Source organism: Podarcis tiliguerta, assembly GCF_965153285.1.
Source record: "Podarcis tiliguerta genome assembly, chromosome: 13".
Lineage (NCBI taxonomy): Eukaryota > Metazoa > Chordata > Lepidosauria > Squamata > Lacertidae > Podarcis > Podarcis tiliguerta.
The window spans coordinates 2389241-2404030 of NC_139546.1; the positions used below are offsets into that span (position 1 = coordinate 2389241).

At 43.8% G+C, this 14790-nt stretch overlaps 1 protein-coding gene and 1 long non-coding RNA gene across 6 annotated transcripts in view; one reads left to right on the forward strand and one right to left on the reverse strand.

Moving 5' to 3' along the window:
* The window catches only part of LOC310661678, a 39474-nt gene extending 35461 nt beyond the window's left edge, over positions 1–4013 (forward strand). Inside the window, exons 5-6 of the long non-coding RNA XR_014504048.1 lie at positions 1323–3236; positions 3426–4013. This is a non-coding gene — a long non-coding RNA (uncharacterized lncRNA). The remainder of the gene's footprint in view (positions 1–1322; positions 3237–3425) is intronic.
* PTPN3 (protein tyrosine phosphatase non-receptor type 3) overlaps positions 1–14790 on the reverse strand; it is a 94995-nt gene extending 80205 nt beyond the window's left edge. The window contains exon 1 of one of the 5 annotated variants that reach the window (XM_083407572.1): positions 14500–14790. Coding sequence is in view for 3 of the 5 variants with exons in the window: in XM_083407571.1 (XP_083263697.1) it covers positions 14500–14548 (49 nt within the window). In the remaining 2 variants the exon portion in view is untranslated. The remainder of the gene's footprint in view (positions 1–14499) is intronic. The other 4 variants (XM_083407571.1, XM_083407560.1, XM_083407550.1 and 1 more) reach the window with 4 other exon arrangements.

The window sequence follows — 14790 nt, forward strand, 5'->3', positions numbered from 1 at the left end:
AGCTGCTGTTGGTTGCCATTCTGAGTTCCTTGTGTCCCGGAGCTGAAGCCTGGATACACGGTGCGAGGCAGCGGTGCGGCAGGTGGCGGTGCTGCGGTGCGGTGTGTGGCAGTCAGCTCAGCGGGATCCCACCTTCGTCGCCAGTGAAATATACTCAGAGTCGCAAAGTGATTTCATGCTCTTTATTCAGCTCATAGTGGTGAGGAGGAATGAATGAATGTCCCCTCAAAGTATCTGCTTTATATACATTATTTACACAATGGGCTGCACATGATTGGCTAATTCTGGAATTCTACTGTAAGCCAATCAGGTTGTGGATTCACTTATCTCTGGAGCATGATTGGGTGTTTCCTGCCAACCAATCAGACTGCTGCATTGTTCTAGGACCAATCAGACTGATGCATTCTGAATCCTATTGTTCTAGGACCAATCAGACTGCTGCGATTTGGATCCTATTGTTCTAGGACCAATCAGACTGCTGCAGTTTGGATCCTATTCAACTCAGTACATAACAATTTCACATCTTGCTGTAGTTCAGACCACATAAGGTCTTCACGCCAATCAAGCCACAGAGGATGCAGAATTGGCATTTATTCCTTTCTCAACTTTCTCTCTCCTAACATGCCCTTCTGGCTCACACTCTTCCTAAAGACTTGAGGAATGAGGTTATCACCCCTCTTTTATTGTCCATTCTGGGTCGCCCAGCCCCTGCCACACTGCCCTTTCTCTTGGCAGATCAAGATGAGCAGGAGACAGCAAAGGTTGCAAGGTTTTTAGCTGGGGCAATTAGAATAAGATCCACTATTTGACTATTGATTCAAAACCCTAAAATGTATTTTATATAATTGACTTTTTATTTCTATTCTTTGCATATTGTATTGTTGTTTTATTGCTATGGCTGATGGCTGACGCAAATAAAGATTCATTCTCTGCTAACAGGAAGCCACCTTGTACAGAGGGACTCCATTGGTCCTTCTAGCTCCATACTGCCTACTCAGATTGGTAGTGGCTCTCTAGAGTTTCAGACAGGGGCATAGCTGTCAATGTTTCCCTTTTTTTAAATTCCCTTATTCCGAATAGGATTCCTCTCAAGAAAAGGGAAAGGTTGACAGCTATGGACAGAGGTCTTCCCAGTCCTGTAAAAACAGGCGGCACAGCTCTGTGTGTAGACTCTGCACCAGGCAGCAAGGCATTTGAAGACAAACAGTCACTGCAGAAGTTCAAGCAAGTTATATGCTGCAGCTGCCCCTATTTCCTGGTACCTATCTCTAGTAAATAACTGTCCTTCTTTTTACCTTTGGGTGTGCCTTATTAAAATTTAGCTAACAAAGTTTGCAAGAGTTATCTTCAGCGTTCAGCTTCCTGCCTGGGTTCTCTAAAAGATGATTGTGCAAGCATATACATGTCTACTCAGAGCAGAGGTAAGTCCCATTAAGTTCTGTAGATTTCCTCCCATTTAAGTGTGTACGTATAGTGTTGTGGTCGCAGTCTGAATGGCAGCTGAGTGTGTTGTGGCACATAAATGCATGTGTGTGGACTCTTGAAGCAGCATGGCACAGCCTGCCACTTCACACGTTGTGGCTGGTGAAGTATTTGCATACTGTCTATTGTTTACTGCATACTGCATACCTATTGTGTTTTTCTACTATATCTTTAGCAACAGTTGCCATTGTATTTTGCTTTTAAAACAGCAAATAACAGGCTATTGCAGTATAAATAAATTAAGCACACAATAGGCAAAGTAGAGCCTTCTGCAACATGTCATTGTGGGAAGAGGGCAGCAATCCTGCGTATAAGTTTGCCCCTATTTTCATGGGTCAGATGTGGAGAGTCCTTTGCGCTGCTTTATTTCCCATGTAGTCTAGGGCTCAGTCTGTGATAGCAAATGATAATCATGTCCATACCCTCCTGCTTGCCTTCTCTAACTGGGAAATTGCCCAAAGTCAATTCTGTAGTTAACAATTTGCCAAAATGCCACACCCCCTATCCTGCAAACACAGGTTTCATTTTCTGCTGGACTCTTTACCAAAGATTTACTTCCTTGCAAACACAGGGCTCTGTAGCTCAGCATGGAAATTGATAACACCACTCACCAAGAGGTTGTATTAGCTGAAAATGCCTCCATTTAAAAGGAAAACACTGCCAACTCCAGTAATCTGTCAAGTCAGCAACTTCACAGCTTCAGAAGAGAGGCCTAAATCATCTTAATTGCAGCTATGGCCCATGTATAGCTCCAGCATTAACTACCCTCCACATCCAATAATCAAGTGTGCCATTTCAGAACTGAGTGCGCATAAAATTTAGCAAGGTGCCCTGGTTCACTCTTACAACCCATTCAGTTTAAATTGCAAGAATGTGGTGTATTTGAAGAGCATTTGTTGGGATTCTTTAATACCAAAAGGGCTATAGCAAGCAGGCACCACCCGGGTGCCCCGTGCTCTGCCCCCTAAGCTAGGGTTCTCACAGTACTCCTGCCAAGGTATCAGAATTCTTTATTAAAATAAATAGAAACCTTCCAAGTAGCGTACTTGGATGGTCAATGAGTTTCAGGTTCCAGCCCCCAAGTCCCTTTAAGGAGTGGAGAAACGTCATTCATGCGATGCCAGCATGAGAAACTCTTTCCCACTTAATTTCCTTAAGAGCTTCCTGTATTTCCCCTTTAAGATGGGCTGGGCCTGCAAAGAACACGGCTGCTGGGTCCACTTGAGATGCGTTGCATCATCAGCATTTCATCATTTCCAGTAAGGGTAAAGAGTCTGAAAACATAGCTAGCCAATTTAAGTGCTACCATCAACCATCATATGTTATGTGCAGAGAAATACTTTCTATTCCACCAGCACTTGATGTCCAGCATCTAACTGATTCATTTCTAATAGCAAAGTGGCCACATCTACCACGGCTACAAACAGCAAGGAGTGAATCCATTTCTGCCTGCGCTGATTTACAAGCCTGACTGAAGCAAGAAAGAGGCATTTCCTTCCCATCAAGTGCCTCTGGGACTCTGGCGATTTGCAACAGACAGTTTTAGGCAGTCGCCTGAGTTCTACAATCCATAGTCTACATAAATGGATTTTATATGCCTGTCTAAAGATCAGCAGTGTTCATACTCCCCCCCCCCCCCGCAGACTGGTTAGACTGGAGCAAAAACATATGTTCCAGTCTAGGTATACAAGTGTGTCAAAAGGAATAGCCACGCCATCAGCTTTTCAAGGAATATGTACCCCAACAAATGACAAGTAGCTAGTGAAATGTGCACCTTATCCCAAGTCCTAGCTAAATTAGGGGTAGCAAACATGTTCTTTATTTATTATTGCTGATTATATACAACATATTTCACACAAGTGCTCAAACACTGTGTGCAGTAAAATGTCTGCAAAACAACAAGTCTGCTATATGATTGCTGTGAAGAAGTTCATGGACCAAAGCTATGCAGAGGCAGTAATGCTTCTGAGTATCTATTGCTGGAGCTGGAAACCACAGGAAAGAGACTGCTCTCTCTTGTGCTCAGGCTTTCAGGCTTCCCTTAGAAATCTGGTTGGCTACTGACCCCGAAGGACCAGACAAAACTATTTATGTATGTGACCACAGCTGTGCTTAGCCCAGAAATGGAAAGATGGTACAACTCCGACCAAAGAAGAGTGGCAGACAAAATTGATGAACTATGCCAAAATGGCAAAACTTACAGGAAGAATTACAAAGCAGGAAGAGGAGGTCTTTAATAAAGAATGGGGAAAGTTTATAATTTATTTGAAAAGCTATTGTAAACAACTACATACATTGGTAGGATTGACAGAAAACTTGAACTTGAACTAACTTGAAAAAATTTGAACTATGGATTGACAAAGGATTTATAAAAATAGAGTTATGATAGAGAGGCCGAGGGGGAAATCATTACAGTACATGAAGATCTACGGTGGTGGGGAGGGAAGTCAGAAGGGATTATACGTTTATGTTTATTCATTTGTTTATGTAAAATAGAAAATGCAAAAATATATATTTATTTTTAAAAGAAATTGGTTGGCTACTGTGAGAATAGGATGCTGGCCTAGATAGCTGGTGTGAAGCTGCTAATGTTTAAATCAACTGCAGATTCAGAAATTACACATAGATTGGTTGGTTGGCATTCACCTGTCTCGGGAGACAATGGAGGAGTGTGCCTTTGTGGGTGAAGTTCAACGGCTGGAAGATTGCCTGCTGTGGAGATCTTTGGAGATCTCTCCAAAGTGGCCCATTTCACTTTGAGTAAACACCAGTCCGTCTCCAGTCTAATCAAACCCCACTGCACTTCTATTTGTGGGCTTTGGAGAAACCCCCAGAGAAGTAAAGAGCGCTGCACAAGAAAGCAGAGTAAAACCCACTGTTAGAACAACACCACAAATGAATCAGCATCCATTCAGATTAGGAAATCACACCCCAAAGGTACACATGGATCCCTTTTGCAACCTTCCACAGCCTTTTATAACCACCACCACTCATGTCAGGATATGAAAAATCCTACTGGAACTGCAGATGCCCTTCCTTTGTTAGTGAAGCCGTTCCTTGAAAGACCAAGCCTTTAAGAATAATCCCAACTAGATTTGGTTGGGAAGAATCAAAGAGATTAACTGTGCCTCCATTTCTCCATCCCTGCCTTTCTCCTGGATGTCCCTAGGTAATAAACGGCTATGGCTATGATGTCCTAGCCATCACAAATCATAGTGAACAGCACCCTGTGAGCCCAGTGCACTGGTGCAAAAATTGGTCTCCTGGTTCATAGTAGAGTAGACCCCCTGAAGAAGACTCCCTACCTACCCACCTGGAAGAAGTAACATTCACCCTTCACGCTCTAATTCTGTTTCCTTCCTGGCCACTCTAATTCTCCAATACTTTTGATGTGTTGCCTACAAACAAGATTTTCTCACCTTTTCACTAATCTTATATGTCTTCCTATCTTCTAATATGCGCCTATCTCTTTATTTGAGTCATTAGTCACCCCCTTGCTTCTGCCTTCTCATATCACACCTATCTCCATCTTGCTTGCTCTTCCCCATCTCTCTCCCCTCTAAAGATATAACCGAATAATAGTTAATTCAATCTGGGTGCTGCGCGCTCTGTTTTTGTTTTCAAAAAACACAAAACCCTGCATATACAAGTGCTTTGAACTCTGTCTTGTCTTGTTGCTCATTCCCTTTTCTGGAAATACCAGTTTTGTGCATGCTGACTCTAGGTTAAAAATTCCCTCATGCGTTCCATCAGTGTATGCATGTAATTATATATATATATATATATATATATATATATATATATATATATATGGCTATATGGTAACATGTAAGCAGTAAATAGTAGCCACCAGCCAACATGGCTGTAGTTTAGTCTGTGAAAGTAAACAAAAAGCTATGGTTCAGTTAAAGGCAAAAGATTTATATGATCTGAAGAGAAACCAGAGTTAGATCAAAAAGCAACTGATTGGTTACAATATCATCAACTTAACAGAACTTTAAAAATGGATAAAAGGAATGATTTATGATTTCTCAAATCAAATCTCGCAGTTTGAAAGAGACCTACTAGAAAATACCGTTAAAGTATTTCCCCACATGTATAAATTGTTATAAGAATGGGAGAAAGAAGAAGAACAGGTAAAATCTGTGATGATACACTGGGCAAGAGATTTAGGATATAACTTACTATGCAAAGAACTGTGAGAATGCAAAAAAAAAAAAAGTAAATTATTTACTTGCTGCCTCCTCCCAAATGCGGGGTGTGGACCTTATGGGCCTAATTTGGCCCCAACCACACACCTGCTTCACATCTGATGCCATATGTGTGAGCTCCCAGCTGCTCCCTTTCAAGCGGGACTCACTGATGCCATCTGCAGAGGGCAAATGCGCATTTGCAGGTGTGGTTTGAATCTAAACAGGACTTTATAGCACAACCAAGATGAAAGAAAATGCCTTTATATAGTTACTATCTCAAGCAAAACACACAGTGGTACCTCGGGTTAAGAGCTGAATTCATTCTTAACCTGAAACTGTTCTTAACCTGAAGCACCACTTTAGCTAATGGGACCTCCCGCTGCTGCCGCACCACCAGAGCATGATTTCTGTTCTCATCCTGAAGCAAAATTCTTAACCCGAGGTACTATTTCTGGGTTAGCGGAGTCTGTAACCTGAAGCGTCTGTAACCTGAGGTACCACTGTAGTAGAAAATGATTATTTTAACACAGGCTTTTAAACCCATTTGAACCATTTTGGATTCATAGAATCATAGAACTGTAGAGTTGGAAGGGACCCCGAGGTCATCCAGTCCAACCCGCTGCCATGCAGGAACCTCAACTAAAGCATCCATGCTAGATGGCCATCCAACCTCCAAGGAAGGAGCGTCTGCAGCCTCTCAAGGGAGTCTGTTCCATTGTCAAAGGGCTCTTACTCACAGTCCAAAAGTTCTTCCTGATGTTTAGTCAGAATCTCCTTTCTTATAACCTGAAGCCATTGCTCTGGTTTTGCCCTCTGAAGCAGGAGAAATCAAGGTTGCTCTGTCTTCCATTTGACAGCCCTTGAGATATTTGAATTTATCAGCTCAGTCATATTTGTCAACAAGAGCTTTTTCCCATTCAGAGACCAAAATGTCATACTTCAGGATATGCATGTGCATTTCATCAAAGTGATATGAATAAATATGAATAAAACGTCTTGCTAATAAAAAGAAGCAATGAAATTAATAGTCTGAAAGAGCCATTTGACTATCTGTGGCTGTAATACAACACATTGATTTTAAGAATATTTCTCTATAGCAAAAATATTCTACAGCAAAATATGTAGAAAATGTTGCTATCACAACGAAGCTTATGCCCAGTGTTTCTAAATCCTGTCCAGACCCTACAGTATTGAAGGAACAAACCTATGTGTGCCTTGGCTTAATGTTAATTGCAAAATGCATTTAACAGATCGGCAGCCAGAACAGCCCATTGGAGGACTCAACTGGTGGCCTGGCTGAAATTCCAGTTTGCTCTTGGGATGAGCTGGGAGGTTAAAATAATAGCAGGATCCTAACCATGTGTACTCAGAAGGAAGTCCTATTGAATTCAATGGGGCTTACTTCAAGGTAAGTGTGGATTGGATTACAGCCTAAATCATTCTCTGATAGATTGTAGATGGTTGTAGAATTATATCTGATTGCAAGAAGTCTGGGGTCAGATCAAAAGAGGGTTAAGGGACCGTCTTAAAAGTCAGGCATGCCAATCAACAGTTGTTGTTAGGAGAATTACAGGTAAGTGAGCCAAAATGGCTAAAAAAAAACACCCCAAACAGCTGGAGACACCTGTGGAGGCATTTTGGTGGAAATGACTCATCTCTCCACCAGCTGGAGGTGGGTGCATATGAGTAAATAATAGAATTGGGGTTTTTTTGGAAGAGGCAGACCAAGAATGAGGGTGAGTGCTAGGTTTGAGACCTGGAAAACAATGTGAAGGCTCTGGCCTGCCTCTCTGATGCAGAACAGTGGATTTGCTCAAGCTGCTTTCCTCTGCACTTGCTCAGCTTGCACATTTGCAAATTTTTTAAAATGTCATTCCATCAGGCTGCAGCCAAAGGAGAGAAAGAAAGTTGGTTCCGCAGAGATACCAGATGCTTCATCTCTCTCTTCCTCAGCAGCAGTCATCTCATCAGAAGCTCACCTGACGGTCACTCATCTTTTAGGTGCCAAGGTGGTGATGGATCTGGAAACCAAATCCTCTGAGGATTGAAAGAGCTGGGTGTGCTTAGTCTGAAGAGACAGGTGTGCATTCTTCTTCCAATATCTGACGGGCTGTCAGGATGAAGATAGAGCCAACTTGCTCTCTGTTGTTCCAGAAGGCAGGACTTTAACTAGAGGGTGGAAACTTCAAAGAAGCAAAGTCTAGCTAAACATTAGAATAAACCTTCAAAGGTATCAAATAAATGGTTTGGGGAGGTTGTGGGCTCTCTGTTTAAGCAGAAGCTAATTCCACTACAGTGCATGCATTTATTTCTAAATTCATACAGATGCTGAAAAAGCAATTTAAGACCACATGAATGAGAAAACAAGACTTAACAGCATTGGATCTGACCCAAGTCCACCTAGTCCAGCATTTTGCCCAGGAGTGTGTTGCCATCCCTGTCCCACTCACGTTCCCAGCCCTTTTTGTCTGCTCCTCTGGCATATCTTCACAGCAGGGCTGGCCCACCCAGAGGCAAACTAAGACAGCTGCCTCAGGCGGCCGAATCCCGCAGGGTTGCTGTGCAGCACATGCCCTGCTCCCTCTGCTGCTGGCGCTGGAGAAGTGGCTGTGGCTTCCAGTGAGATCTCGCAAGAGTGCCATGAGATCTCGCTGGACGCCGCAGGAGCATGACCCCAGTGAGCGAGGCTTTGGTGGGCGGGCGGCGGCACCATCCCATTTTGCTTCAGGAGTAAAACAGAATGTTATAAGAATTTTAAGGTCTTATATATATATAAAATAGTTGCATAAATGTACAAAGCAAACACATACAAATATGTAAACCACATGTCTGAAACCCACAGAAAAGTCCTGAAGCCATTTTCTCTCCCAAAATAACCAAATATTTCTCTGCAAGGTCAAAGGAAAATGGGAAATCTCCCCATTGTCTCTTTCACAAATCCTGTCTTAAGGGCATATTTAAGATATGAATAGGATGTGAGCCTGTGACCTGGATTCAGGAACTGAGTAGTTATCATAACAAGAGTGGCCAGGATGCCCAGGTAATCTAACCAAGTAACCTAGCAGACAGGAGAAAAAACAACTCACTCAGATATCTGCTGTAGTCCTCCCCTTCTCTGATGTATTAAAGGGGTGGTCTTGGGCTACACCCCTTCTATGATGTAGGTATGATGTATCTGGGGGTGGTCTTGGACTCCAGGGCGGGCAATTTAAAATCTCTATATAAGGGCTTGTGCACATGGCTCGGGGTCCCTCCCCCCCTCCCATGTGTGGTGGGAGCACTCTGTTGCAACAGCTGCTTTGCTTCTCAATATTCTCTGGTTGGTCTCTGTTATTTTCTCCTACCAATAGAGAACCTACAAAAGGACTCTATATGGGCTCTTGGGTACCCCAAGGGAAAAGGAGCAGGTTTTTTTCTTATAACAAGAACATGCTGCCCTCCTTCACAGCCATGAGGGCTCTGTCACCTGAAGGTTCTGCTGGCATATGAGGGGAATTGCTCCGGCATCTATATCATGCAGGGCCATTAACTCCAGCTCAAGCTCCACCAGCTTCTAGATCCTAGAGCCCCTCAGCCAGAAGACCTGAAGTATGGGAGTGTGTCCTAATTTTTCCCTAATTGAGATTACTGGCTTAATTTTGCAACCTTCACTGCTTCAGACAAGCTCAGGGTGATCCATCTGCTGCCTCTCTTGCTCATGGCAATGATTAGCCGACAGAAAGTTGCTTTGCTTTCAATATTAGTGCATGCAAAGGGATGAGTCACTGCCTAGGAAAGAACAGTCCTGGGCGTCACATCAACCTATAAAGCCTCTAATCCTCCTTATGTGGCTGTAAAAAGGACAGTAAGGCAGGCTTACTAGAAATAGAACCTATTAATATTGGAAGCACATTCATTTCCCCCATAATATTTCTTGCTGGCTTCCTTGTGCTCAAACAAGGCTTCAGAAATGGTCCAATTAATGGATTTTATCAACTACTAAACATTTAGGCAACAAATGAAAGGATTTCAATGTTCCTTAATCAAAGTGCTACTGCAACCTACATGCAGAATAAAGCAAGCAGTGAAAATGCAATTTAATGGACAATATTTAATAAAGGCCTTTTGTTTATGCATAATAGTTCCTGTGCCTCTAGCATCACAGTCAATTTAAAATGACAATAAATAGACCAGGCTAAAGTGCCCAAGGCGGAGCTGTGCCTGCTGAGACAGCTTCTGCCCTCAGTGATCCAAAGGAGTGACTCACTCCCTCTGAATGCTGCTTACCCAGAGATGCCAAGATCCATATCCGAAATGACTGAATATGGCTCTGCTGAACTTGCAGGAGTTGATACACTCCTGTTTTTCCTGCAAACTGCACAAGCACATAAATGTCATTATCCAAAAATTATCTGTTGCTGGCTTCCAGTCTGACCTTAGTGTCAAGCATTCACCTGCTGCAGCGCCGATGGCAGGTGCATGAGTTGTCGTGTTGGTGAAATGCCACACAGAGAGAGAAAGGGAGGGAGGGAACTGGAGGCTGCAGGTTTCTGCGCATACTATCACTCTTCCAGAATAATGAGGTTGTGGCAGGAAGATTTGAAACAACAAAGTTATTAATGAATTCAAGTCCCAGATATGAGTTTGTGAGCAAGGCAGGGGCTGGGTGGAATATAAGATTGCACAAGCTATAACCATAGGCATCCTTGACAAGATTTAGTCTCCTGCATGCTATCTCCAGACATGCTTATCTCCTAAGGAAGGCTGTTGTGCAAACAGTGAGCAGGAGGGAGGTGCGAAAAGGAAGACCAGAAGACCCTGTTTTGCAGCCTTGCTGTTGTGAAGTGGGAAATTCTTTCTCTTGCCATGTGTATCTCTTCTATCTAGAAGCAGAAGTTGGAGCTTATTGCAGTGTTGTAATAAATGTAGACTGCTGTGATGGGACAGTAGACTGTGCCCAAGGTGTGGAGGGGTAGGGAGCTGTTGCAGAACACACCGAGGTGTATGCGCCAGCCCAGCATCTCTTCCCTTAGCCACTACCCTCAAGTGCCCTGCTCCAGTGACAGCATTGGAGTGAGTGGCAGGCTTCTCCCAGGCATCTGGCTGGCCATGATGAGAACGGGTTGTCAGGCTCGATGGGCTACTGGCCTGATGCAGCAAGCTCTTTTTAGGCACAGCTCTCAGTTCAGTGAGCTTTTGTACATAGAAGGAGAGAGGAGGACACTGTCTTCTTGTTCTTTGGCTCAGGCAGAAAAATGTATTAGACTGGGCTGACTGTACCAATTCAGGAGGTGGGCTGAGGAATCCATTCCTAATGTCTTCCCCACATTTAGATAAAGCCAAACAAACAAACAAACAAACAACAAAACACTTCCCACTCCTACCTGGAAATAAGAGCAGCTTAGGACAATATGAAGAAACAGGTGGGGATCTTTTTTTCAGCCTTTTGGGCAACCTTTAGGGGTGGAGCAATGACTATAATTTTTACCTTTATACAATTGGCTGGTCTCTGTGCACACTCACAGTCCTCTCTATCCTCCATCCAGGCAAGCAAAGGAATGAAGAGAAATAAGGACACAGAACATCCAGGCAAAAACTGTGGGGCTGTGCTGGAGGGCCAGGGAGGTATGTGGCCTGAGGAGAGCCGAGGGGCCAGCTGTATGGGCCCCTGGACCTGAGAGTTGGACCTCCAGCCTGGCTTAGGGCATCATCTGGTTCAAGTTCAACCCGATACCTGGTATGTTAGTTTTCTAGCTGCAGGGAAGTTTTGTTTATGTTTTGTGTTTGAATAGAATAAACTCACAGCTCACAGTGCAACATCCAGCCTAACTCTTGGGGAAATGGATGGGTCTTCAAAGTGCCTTGTGGGCTGGCTTATGCCCACCAAAAGGCCAAAATCTGATATGACCAGAACATTTCCTCCCAGAAGTCTTTTTATAGTTCTCTCATCTGAGGAAAACATTTGATCCCACTAAAGCTGAACTACTGAAAAATGACTAATCTGGGAAATTTATGTACAGAGGTGAAAGCGGAACAATGCTTCCCAGGCTCTTTTGACCTTTGTGTTGGTTGAGATTGTCACCTGGAGAGGCTATGTGTGGGTGTGCTCCTCACTGCAAGGTGTGCAAACATGCAACGCTAAGGCACAACTTGCAACCTTGATACACATGTTGTGGTTGTGTAAATACACTAGAGAATTCTGGGAAATTTTCTATACATAACCTACATTTCCTAAAAGACCTGAGGCCTTCCTACTAGGGATAATAAGAAATGATTTACCAAAGAAGGCTCTCAACCTATATTTATATGTGACTGCTGCTGCTAGAGTTGTCTATGCAAAAAAATGGAAAGAAAAAGAGTAACCTATGAAAGATAACTGGCAGAATAAATTGATAGAATGTACAGAATTAGCATCTATGACTGTGAAAATAAGAAATAAAAATGAGACACTGTTTAAAAAAGAGTGGAAGTGCTTGTGAGAATATTTTAGAGGGTATAATATTCAATCAAATCTCCAGATAATCTCAAATAAAGAAAGACTTGAGACAAAAATGTGTGGAAGATCGGGATATGCAGCTGTTCAGGGTTTGCATAGAATGCCCCAGAGAGGTGGACTGGGAAGTACTTAGGAAATGGATAACTGACGGACAATGTATGATTTATGTACAGCAGTTGTAAAAATGTACAAATAAATAGGTGCAACTTGCTAAGCATTTCAGGAAACGCACCTCTTGAGGCGGGGCAGGGGAGCTGTGGTCTTTCAGATGTTGTTGGACTCCAGTGCTCACCATCTTCGACCTCTGGCCATGCTGGCTGAGGCTGATCGGAGTTGAACAACATCTGGAGGAGCATAGCCCCATCCCTGCCTTAAGGAGCCTCCGCCCTCTGAATTGGTGAGGCATCTGTGCAAGGTGATGACCAGGACTTCAGGTAGCTTAATAAGAAGTCTGGACAAATTCATGGAGGGCAGAAAAAAACCAGCAGCTGGTAGCCATGAGACACCTTAGGAGAGCCTCCATGTCCAGAGGCAGCATGTGCTTCTAGACAGCAGCTGCTGGGGACAAGATGGTGCTTGAGAGCACCCACTGGCTCTGCTGCTGGCTGCTGGTGGGGACACACCTCTGCTCTGATCCTGCCAGGCAAACGTCATGCTCAGTGTTTTTAGTCACTGCTGCGTATGCCTGTGATACAACAGCACAGAAGTTCATTTCAGCTCCTATTTCATTTACATACTAATAATTTTCTGCTTTTATTGTCTCTGTCATTGTCAATGCTGAGTAAAGAAGTGGAACAGAAATTGAAACAAAATGAAAGAATATGGCAGTTTGTACTGCATTAACCAGTATGTTATTTTAAATTCTAGATTATTACACAGCTAAGCATATTTACTGTTCTCATCATATGATCGAAAGTGGAATGTTGCCTCCTCCAGGAATGGGGTTCTCATGCAATCCCACAAGCGGAAGGGCCTTTCCTCTTCTGTGATGAAGAGGCCAGTCAGGGTTTTCTTACACACTTGGGTATGCAATGTGTAGCCGAGCATTTAGACAAGCCAGCCTTGCTGGCTGTGGCTGATGAGAATTGTATGTGGCCACCGAGACCATATTACATCGGTCCTGAAAGACCTACATTGGCTCCCAATACATTTCCAAGCACAATTCAAAGTGTTGGTGCTGACCTTGAAGGCCCTAAATGCACTGGTGGAGGAAGAGGAGTGCGGGGAGAGCGCACCACCCCTGGCAGCGCAATCCCGGTGGGGTGCCATCGCGGCTAGGGCCCCCCGCCCCCACCTGCTCTCCACTCCCCGGTGCCAGAGAATGAAGCTCCGCCACTGCCTAAATGGTCTTGACCCAGTATACCTGAAGGAGCATCTCCACCCCCATCGTTCTGCCCGGACACTGTGATCCAGCGCTGAGGGCCTTCTGGTGGATCCTTCACTGCGAGAAGTGAGGTTACAGGGAATCAGGCAGAGGGCCTTCTCGGTAGTGGTGCCTGCCCTGTCGAATGCCCTCCCATCAGATGTCAAGGAAATAAACAACTATCTGACTTTTAGAAGGCATCTGAAGGCAGTCCTTTTTAGGGAAGCTTTTAATATTTGATAGATTGTTGTATTTTAATATTTTGCTGTAAGCCGCTCAGAGTGGCTCGGGAAACCCAGCCAGATGGGTGGGGTAATAATAATAATAATGATGATGTAGTACAAGGAATCTGGAGAGCACCAGATTCATGCGTAGACTCATGCGTAAAAAGGCCTACTCTTGATGCTCTCTCTGGGAGCTCAGGGCCAATACATAGACTGCAAGGTGTTTTAAGTACACATCTTAAAATGTGCCAAGAAGTGTGTTTACAAACATATGTAAAGGACAGATCAAAGAGTTCAGGATGCAGGTCACAATCAAGTATTTAACTTAGCAGAAAGGTAGGCTGTAACTACTTAAAGTATATAATAAAATAACGTGTGAAAAGGTTTTCTGTAACTTCTCTCTCTCTCTCTCTCTCTCACACACACACACACTGCTCTGAATCTCAGCTATTACTGGAAAAAGAACCTACTTCTGTAGCAAAGAACCTAGTGTATCAAAAGGCACTTCCAAACATCTTTCCCCTCCATTTCAATGTGCCAGAAACTCATTTTCCTTATCTGCCCCTGCTCCAGCAACTGGGTTTTTTATAACAACTTTTCCCCATGATTCGCATCAGTGCCTTTCACCTTTTCATTTCGAATGCAATAATCCCATTAGATGCCCAGAAGCTTGTAATTAATGCTGACTTCCCGGCTTCCCACTTCCTGGACTTCCCCATCTTCTGAATGAGGCTGTTGCCCTCCTGACTTTTATAAACTTACATTTCTCTTGAGTCGAGGCACATTCCAGCCACAGATCTTGTTCCACCATTGTTTCCCCTGCTGCTTGTTCCTGTTCTCCCTTCCAAGATGGTCAGTTTTGTACATGGAAGAGCCCAGAGTCTCACGAAGCACGAATCTGCCTTGTCCTAGTTACAATAGCGACAAGTTCATATTGTTTCCGCTCCAGACAAACCTGTAAAACAGGCCCAGGAGCTCCTGCGCAGCTTCATGTGTCAGAAGAGGCTTTAATTGATTCATGGCCATTGCATCCGCCCTTCGCACAGCCCTGGA